At 32.8% G+C, this 9,135-nt stretch overlaps 1 protein-coding gene and 1 pseudogene across 2 annotated transcripts; both read left to right on the top strand.

The window, feature by feature from the left end:
- Positions 1-223: 223 nt before the first annotated feature.
- Positions 224-2,139, top strand: LOC111278756 (uncharacterized). The gene is made up of 2 exons (XM_022865380.2): positions 224-913; positions 1,672-2,139. The coding sequence occupies exons 1-2, from the start codon at positions 328-330 to the stop codon at positions 1,965-1,967; spliced, it is 882 nt and encodes a 293-aa protein (XP_022721115.2). The 5' UTR covers positions 224-327; the 3' UTR covers positions 1,968-2,139.
- A 4,624-nt stretch (positions 2,140-6,763) lies between these two features.
- Positions 6,764-7,853, top strand: LOC111278642 (VQ motif-containing protein 4 pseudogene; annotated as a pseudogene). The gene has a single exon (XR_016344143.1). The product of XR_016344143.1 is annotated as a VQ motif-containing protein 4 pseudogene (transcript).
- The last annotated feature ends 1,282 nt before the right edge of the window (positions 7,854-9,135 follow it).

Genomic DNA, 9,135 nt, shown 5'->3' with positions numbered 1-9,135 from the left:
TTTTAAAACGATGGTTCAATAATCGAGATCCTTGGAAGCTTCTACATTTTCTTGTAACATGGGCCAAATTCCATTTGTTTGGTTTTTTTTTAGCATTTTTTAAAGTTCAAAATTCTCTCACTCTCTCTGCATGTGAAGAAGCTCTGCTCCACTTGACCAGAAAATCAGTAGTTATCAACCCTATTTTGATTTTCAAAGACTAAAACAAGATTACAAAACAAGATTTCATCAATGAAAACCGCAGAGAATCATGGGTTAACCCCTATAAATTTCCTCCTTAGAACACCCCCACTTCATCTTTTTTCTTGTCTATAGCTTTAGCAAAATATGGGGTTTGCAGCAGCAGCTAAAGCTGTTTTGCTTGTGCAGCTTTCGCTGCTCTTAGTGATCAGCTTCAATGTGTCTGCTCAAGTTTTGCCTGAGCCTTTGCCTCCTCATTACCATGAAATTTTACCTGTAATTGCACCTAGTCAACCGCCAAGCCACCACCACCACGAGCACCCTTACCGCCAACGCCACCATCACCATCACCCGCCCTCCCCTTCACCCATTAAGCCCCCAACCAACCCCCCACACAAAGCCCCGATTCCTGAACCATTTTATCCACCATCCAAGCCCCCAGTTCACCCGCCAACCAAGCCACCAGTTCACCCACCAACCAAACCGCCAACTTACGGTCCACCCAAGCCACCAGTTCACCCTCCGACCAAGCCACCAACTAAGCCACCTGTTCATCCTCCAACCAAGCCTCCAACTCACTCACCAACATACCCACCATCGCATCCTCCGGCTAAGCCACCAACTTACCCAAAGCCTCCAGTTAGGAGTCTTGTGGCAGTTCAGGGCGTTGTTTATTGCGAGTCATGCAAGTACGCTGGAGTAGGCACCCTCTTGGGAGCTAAACCAATTCCTGGTCAGTTCGAAACCTATCTTGTGATACCGCTCAAAGAAAAAACTAGGCAAAATTTCGTTTAAAACCAGTAGAATAAACTTATTCTCATTCACTAAACCAATCACTATAAGTGTATTAATGGTTACCTGAGGGTTTCATTCATTTGCATTAATGAGAATCATCAGCCATCGTCATTTCTTTTTTAAATGGTATAATCGTTTCGATGGGCGTGCAACGAAGCTAGAATCATGCAATGCATATGTATATAATTATTTTTGCATGTAGATTATACCATGATTTACTGATGTGATTTGATATCTTGTTTGAATGGAAAACTTGCATTTTGAATTTTGAGAGAGAGAGAGAGAGAACTTAATCTCTTTGGTTTCAACTTCTAAGTATAAGTATCAACAAATGATTCATTCAATTGGTTAATACTTATTTTTTTTTACGAAAAGATTTTGAATCACTTATTTTAAACTATCATATATAATATATTTTATTTTAATATAAGTTAATGAACAATTTATCTACTGCTGGATAATATGAGTAACATCAACAACTTGGCGTTTTATGTGTTAAAGCAGCAAACTTTACCATTTTTCAACAAATCTCATACTTCTAGATGTATGCAACATCAATGACTAGCATGCAATGCATTCTTGTGGCATCCTATTCTGAAAGTTGAAACCAACAATTTTGCTTTTCACCCATTGCAGCAGTAAATTGCCCTATACTTGAATACTGATTCACTGAGCGCTTTGGCATTGTTTTGGCAGGTGCCATTGTAAAGCTGACATGCAAGAACACCAAATACAATCTAGTGGTCGAAGCCAAAACTGACAAGAACGGCTATTTCTTCCTGGAAGCACCAAAGACGATAACCAGCTTTGGAGCCCACAAATGCACAGTTTCCCTAGTATCATCACCATGGGCTTCATGCAGCAAGCCATCTAATCTCAACGGTGGATTGACGGGTGCCACCTTGAGGCCCGAGGAGCCACATACTGAATACAAGCTCCCATTTATTCTCTACACCGTTGGGCCATTCGCTTTCGAACCCAAATGTTACTAGAACTAGAATCCACCTGTTGAACTGATCTATCTCTTTTCCATTGTTATTTATGTATGTCTTTACCTACTACTTACAAGTTCCCCAGCTTAAATTGTAATGGCATTTCAGTGTGTTGCTTTGGGTGACAATAAATGATAGTGATATATGTAATAGATTTGTGATGAATAATAAATCGATTGCTTTTAACTACATCTTATTTCTAACAATAATGATTCAAACCCTTTCTTTCTTCTGGCCAAAAAAAAAAAAACCCTTTCTTTCTATTTTCCCTGATGTTCCTGGGAAAATGGGGATAATCTCAACTCTTAATTAACAAAGTAACCAGGACAAACTGATTGCTAATGTTATGTGTCATCTTAGAGTCCAATGGCCTCATCACTTGACAATAAATGTTATGCTATGATGGATTCTGGATGCTCCTGCCCCCCAATCTCCGACTATTTCAAGGATGGCAAATATTGGCTATTCTTATAAACTGTGCTAACACAGATTCACACCCATGTGACCCCTTGAACCTTCGATTAATGAATGAAACTGCAGATCATTGATTCCTTGAGAAAAGCCTGAATTACGCTTTAAGGGAGTGGGACTGCAACCATGTGTCTGGTTCGCTGGCGAAATTGGGTGCCCAAAAGCCGATTAAACTCAACCTGAACTTCAAGTGCTGATCATATTCGAGCATCGGCAAATACAAATTCTGATTAATTCAGACCATCAACGTCATTAGTCATATTAATCATGCCACCAGTGCATAAAGCAACCAGTTACACGATGTACAAAAACAAATTGGAACAAACCAATGTCTCAAAGTTTGGACTTCGGATTCAAAATTACTCATCACTTAAGCCACCAAATTGAAACAAAGAAAAATGACATTAAAATTTTTATTAAAAATGACAGAGTTTACTAAGTTATTAAGCATAGTTAAATACTTAAAATAAAATTGACAATAATTTAAAATTTTGAGAGAATATATATTTTTGTTAATAAATTATAATTTTTTTAGAAGAATCAAATCCAAATTTGTGAGTAAAGTATACATTCACTTACTATTAAAAATACAAATAGTTTATATTTTTAAATGAAAGAAAATATTATAAGCATAAGCATAGCTAGTTTTTATGAAAAGTATGTTTAAATTAACGTGGAAGGGAGGTGGCTCACTCTAAAACTCATTGAGCAAATTATTTTGATGCTTAAAATAGTAAAACTCATTTGGTTTAGGATTATTATTTCATGCACTAAATTTCATGAATGAAACTAAAATATTGCCTTGAGTTTGAGTTCTGTTGTTAATCATTTGTTGAGATTATTTCAAATGTACGATCTGCAATCACTTATCTTAGACTGTCAGATACAACACTTTTTGTCCTGATTTTGGAGACTGAATAATTTATTTATTCTCGAATTTTTTTTACAAAAAAAACCTAAAATATTGTAATTATCTCTTTTTTATTATATTAATCTTTTATATTTTAAAAATATATCAACCTTCTATTTTTGTTGATGAAATTGAAAATTTTCATCAATAATTTATAAGATAAATTTTCTAGGTACATCAATATTTCCCATGTCAAATACATCAAGATTGCAAATTTTGTAAACGTGCCAAGTTGTATCCATCTACCATTTTCCAATTTCATAAATTAATGATGTCTCTTCCATGAGAGGGGAAGCTTAAAAGCACCCCCCCCCCCCCCCCCCAAAAAAAAAAAAAAGTCTGCTCTCCCCTCCTCGTTGTGGAATGGAATGGAACGGCCCGAATGTGGTCCCTTCTCTGTACCTTTTTACAACACTTGCTTCCGGTGGTTACATAAATGAGAATTAAAAACACGACGGTTCATATATTTTATCATACAAAATATTAAAATTTATAAAATTTTATCATATTTTATATAAAAATTATATGTTATAATTCATATTACATAAAAATATATATATATTTTTTAATTTTATTAAATTTATTTATAATTATTATTATCTTATTTATTTTGTAGCAATGATATTTTAGATTCTTAGATCTCATTCTCAACTTTTTTTTTTCCTCTCCTTTCAAATTGGTAGTGCAGCTTAGGATGCTGGCAATAAGTATCAACTTTAATGTGGGCATCAAGGACTCTGACTTTGTGGACAATCCTTGCATATATTTATCAATCCCAAAACTCTCCATCTCCCTGAATTGGTGGAAGCTTTTTATTCTCCTGGCTTTTCAGTTTTCACCCTTTTTCATCTTTTGTGGTTTTCTCTTTTTTCTTTGCATGATTAAGAACAATGCAAATTGCAACTGGGATTTGGGATTAGAGATTTGTAATCAGAGAAAAACATGTTGACGTCATAAATATCTTTTAAATTATATTAAAATATTTAATTTGATATTATAAGAGTTAATTATCTATCACGTATTATTATTTAAAATTAATCATATTAAGAATGAATATTATATTTATTAATAAATTCATAATTTAAATATTATATTAAAATTTTTTAAATTTTAAATATCAAATCAAATATTTCATTTAGTTTAAAGATCAGTCATAATATTTTAAAAAAAATTATTGAGAGAAACCCATTTTTCATCAAAAAACATTTGTGTTAGAAAATGAATGGATTGAAATTTTGCAAAATTTTGTGACCAAATATCTATGATGCATTGGTTAACTCTGATTTTGCTGATCCAAAAGAGGCAATTAAGGATAAAAATAATTGGGGGAGGCTACATAAACACAAAGAGGGTTCTCACTTCTCACTGACAAATGTACTTAACATAATTTGTACGTGACTAAACACCATTCATGATTGTCAAGTTTGTACATAATCTATTTGCTTCATACACTTTAGATTATGTAAATCTTAAGAAAGCAGTATAAATAAATTGAAAATTACCACATTATTATAAAAAATAATGCCTCTAAAACACTTGTCAATATTTTGTTATAATAACCTTAATAGAAAATTTGATAATTAACTTAAAAAATAATAATTAATGGAGTATTGAAATAATTTCCATAAAATTGTGTCAAATGTATTCATAAAAAAAAATTTAGTAATAGAAAGCATAAAACAAGAATGAAAATGGGTATTGTTTATAGTATAATTTAAGGGAAAAAAAACTAAGGGCCCATGGGTTGAAAATGAGGGCATGGAATGAAGATAGGTTGGACCTTGGAAGCATCATATAAAAAAATAAAAATTTTAAAAATTACGAATTATAAGCAACAATAAATATGAATACAAATTTATTCGATACATTAAGATTTATTTTTTTTAATGAAAAAATTTTAAATTTAAATTCTATTGATATTTATTTATTAAAATTATTTTAAATATATGATCTATAATTATTTATTTTAAATTATTAAATACGACACATATTATCTTAATTTAAAAATTAAATAATTTATCTATTTTAAAATTTAAAAAAAAATAATTAAATATAAATAAATAAATAAATGAATTAATTGTACGACATTATAATAATAAAACTAAGGGCCCATGGGTTGAAAATGAGGGCATGTAATGAAGATAGGTTGGACCTTGGAAGCATCATATAATAAAATAAAAATTTTAAAAATTATGATTATAAGTAACAATAAATATGAATATGTATTTGATTTAATTGATTAAAATTTAATTTTTTAATAAAAAATTTTAAAATTTAAATTTTATTAATATTTATTTATTAAAATTATTTTGAATATAAGATTTATAATTATTTATTTTAAATTATTATACGACATATATTAAAATTAAATAAATTATTTATTTTAAAATTAAAAAAATATAAATAAATAAATAAATAAATGATTTAATTGTACGACATTGTAATAATAAAATTAAAATTTATTGATAATAGCAGTAGTGATTGTTTGATGTGAAAATGATAGGATCTTGCCTTACCCTGTTCTGACTCAAGGTTGTGAGGGTCAATGCTAAATATTGAAACATTTATTGACGATCCCACCCATCTTGTCTGAAATTCTTCGCACCGCCAATAGCATGTTACCACTTGGACTTCCGCTCTGTTCCATCCACACTCTCGCTCTTAGGGCGTGTGCTTCGGCTCTCTCTAATCCACAAACAAATTCAAAACACGGCCGAATCTAGAAACGAGAAAAATTGATAATTCCCCAATGACCAAAAGGAAATGTTCAACCAAAAAATTTTGAAAAAAGCAAAAGCTCGTGACGTTTGAACAATTCCATGATTATTGGTTGAAAATTAGTAATTGATTGGGGACTTTATTTGATCCTAGAATTTTTTTAGTTTAAAAAGAGGTCAAAATTTAAAGGATGAAAAAAAAAATACAAATATTTAAAATTGAATATTAAATTTATAAAAATTTATTTTTTAAACGAGATGGGTAAATTATTTGAAAGAAAATTTATTATTACATATTATTTGAGAGAAACTAATTAACAAAATTTTGTTTAAATTAAATACATTAAATAAAAAATCTTTGTAAAAAAATTTGTGAACATGATAACAAATATCTCAAGGCATCCATCAATAAAATTTTATGTTTGGTAGTAAAAATATTGAAAAAGAAAGTTATTCAAAATTGTTTTGACTTAATCTTAAATGATTTATGATAATTTAATCCCTTTAAATGCAAATAATTCAATCAAATTTATATTTATTTATAAAAATACTAATAAATTGAAGTATTTTAATTGATGCTAAAGATTCAAACGTTTTCTTAACTTAAACGTCGAGTTACGTGACATGAAAATAAATTTAATGATGTGCCGCGTGCCATCACAGCCATAAATGAGGGAATGGGGTTTAGACATAACTACGAAGACCCCAAAGTCCCCACCAAAGCATTTCTTACCAAACCAAAATCAAAGTACCAAATAACTCTCGGCTTCTCGTCTTTCCCCTCCATTTCCCTTCTTGTTTCAAGGATCAAAGGCCCCAAAAAAACCAAAAAAAAAAAAAAAGCTAAATGGAAGCGTCTTCGAGGCCGAGCGCGAATCCGAATTTCCTTGTATCTCCTAAAAGCCACAGTCCGAACAGCAGCACCAGCAGCACAAGCAGCAGCAACACCTGCACCAAGCCGCCACCGCCAACTCCGCCAGCTCAACAGCCCAAACCCATCAACAGATCCGATTCCGCCAACCCGTACCCGACAACCTTCGTCGAAGCCGACACTTCATCTTTCAAACAAGTTGTCCAGATGCTTACGGGATCCTCCGAGACCGCCAAGCTTGCTTCCTCCACCAAACCAACTCCCTCCCCTCAATCCGACTCGAACCCGAAAACCCACATCCCTCCCATCAAATCGATCCCCAAAAACAAGCAAAATTCTGGGTTTAGACTTTACGAGCGAAGGAGCTCTCTCAAGAATGTCAAGATCAACCCATTGAACCCGGTTTTTAGCCCCAATAATTCCGGATTTTCGGCCCGAAAACAGGAAATACTTTCCCCCAGCATTCTTGACTTCCCGTCTTTGGCTCTTAGCCCGGTTACTCCCTTGATACCCGACCCGTTTGACCGATCTGGGCTTGGAAATTGCTCGAATTGTTTTAATAATAATGCGAATCTAGACAAGGAAGCTGAAGAGAAGGCAATTAAAGAGAAGGGTTTTTATTTGCATCCATCACCGGTATCTACGCCGCGAGATTCGGAGCCTAGGCTTCTCCCACTTTTTCCAATTACTTCACCTAGATTATCAGGCTCTTCTACTTCTTGAAATTAAAAAAAAAAATCATTTAGTTTTTCTTTTTTGCTTTTTGATGTTGTTGTTGTTGTTGTTGTAAGATTTTCATATATTGCTGGGGCACTGAACATGAGGAATGGGAAAGGAAGGGGAAAAAACGAGACAAGATTTGTAATGATGGATACTTCAAGTGGAATGAAGAGAAAATCGTTGTTTCAATTGTGAAACTTCATACTTGTTTGACTTGGTTTTTTTCCTTTGTTATGTTTGGATGCTGGAAATTTGAGTTAAGAAAAATAAGAACGTAAGTAAAAATAATTCATTTTAGCTTATTCAAGCAAGAAACTGAACATATCTGAAGACACTGAGAAATGATTTTGTTGTCGAGTGAACAATGACACTCTTTAATGTTGTTATTATATAAAATTATTTCTTTATCCAATGTATTAGAAATTATGAATAAAATTATAAGAAAATTATTATAAAAAGTTTTAACCGGTGCCAAATAAAAACCTTTAGGAAAATTCTTTTGAGAAATGACAGTGGTTTACCGTGTAAATGGATGACTGTGAATTGAAATGGCAGTGGTTAATCCTTTGAGAATTGAAATAAGTGATTTTTACTTCCTCTGCCAATTTTTTTTTCCATCACTAAATGCAAAAGGCAAGTGAGTGGGAGCCATGGATCCAAGTCAGTTCCATTGCTTTTAGACAACATTGTAAGAAGTGCAGATGAACAGAGAGGCAGGCAATGAGCAGAGAGAGAGAGACCGAGGAATTGGGATTGGAAAAGTTTTGTTTGTATCAAATGGCAAAAGCAGCTTTGGGGCTTGCTGTCAAAGAAAGAGTAAATAAATGGGCAAGGAATCTTTTACTCTTTTGTTCTTGTTTTTCCTTTGTGAGGGGGAAAAAAAAAAAGAAGAGATGCCAAGATTCAAGAAGCAGGCATTTCTATGTGCTTTTTTGTTTAGTGGTGGTACATATATTATTTCTACTTCCTCAAACTGTTGTGTAGGCTCCGTGCAACAGTTTCTAGTCTACTATGGATCTTAACCTAGTGGGTAGATCCACCATAATAGGTCATTATGAAAAAAATGTCACCATTGGATATGAAATGGGTCCCATTCAATCTTGCCATCTGATACAACTTTTAATGCTGAAAATTTTTAAAGTTACTGACGAATTCTGGTCATTGGGGGTGTCTGTTGATGACCGATTTGGTAATAAATCTAGTGGCCTTGACGACCAATTTGGTACCATTTCAGCCACAGAAGGGTGTTTTATTAGGACAGTGAATTCAAGGACCACTTGGATAAGAAGGCTAGAACAGGTGGAAGGAAAGAGAAAGCAATGACTTCTTTTTTCTTTGAGTTGCCTGAGTGAGAGGGTAATTTAATGCAAGAAAAACTTTGAAACTGTTGTAAAAGCAATCATTCAAAGGTTGTTCTTCTTTTTATGAATCTTTTACACGAAAGTGACCCAAACTGTAGTGAATGGAGATATGAGAAAG

The sequence above is a fragment of the Durio zibethinus genome, chromosome 8 (genome assembly GCF_047325235.1).
Source record: "Durio zibethinus cultivar Kanyao isolate XHJ-2024 chromosome 8, ASM4732523v1, whole genome shotgun sequence".
Lineage (NCBI taxonomy): Eukaryota > Viridiplantae > Streptophyta > Magnoliopsida > Malvales > Malvaceae > Durio > Durio zibethinus.
The sequence above is the reverse complement of the archived record's forward strand: the minus strand, read 5'-3'. Positions and strand labels throughout refer to the sequence as shown.

What these genes read in the sequence shown, in the direction of transcription:
- LOC111278756 (XM_022865380.2), top strand. Translation starts at nt 328, where the DNA reads ATGGGGTTTGCAGCAGCAGCTAAAGCTGTTTTGCTTGTGCAGCTTTCG. An exon ending in GGGAGCTAAACCAATTCCTG is followed by an intron (nt 914 to 1,671) that starts GTCAGTTCGAAA and finishes TTGTTTTGGCAG; the next exon opens with GTGCCATTGTAAAGCTGACA.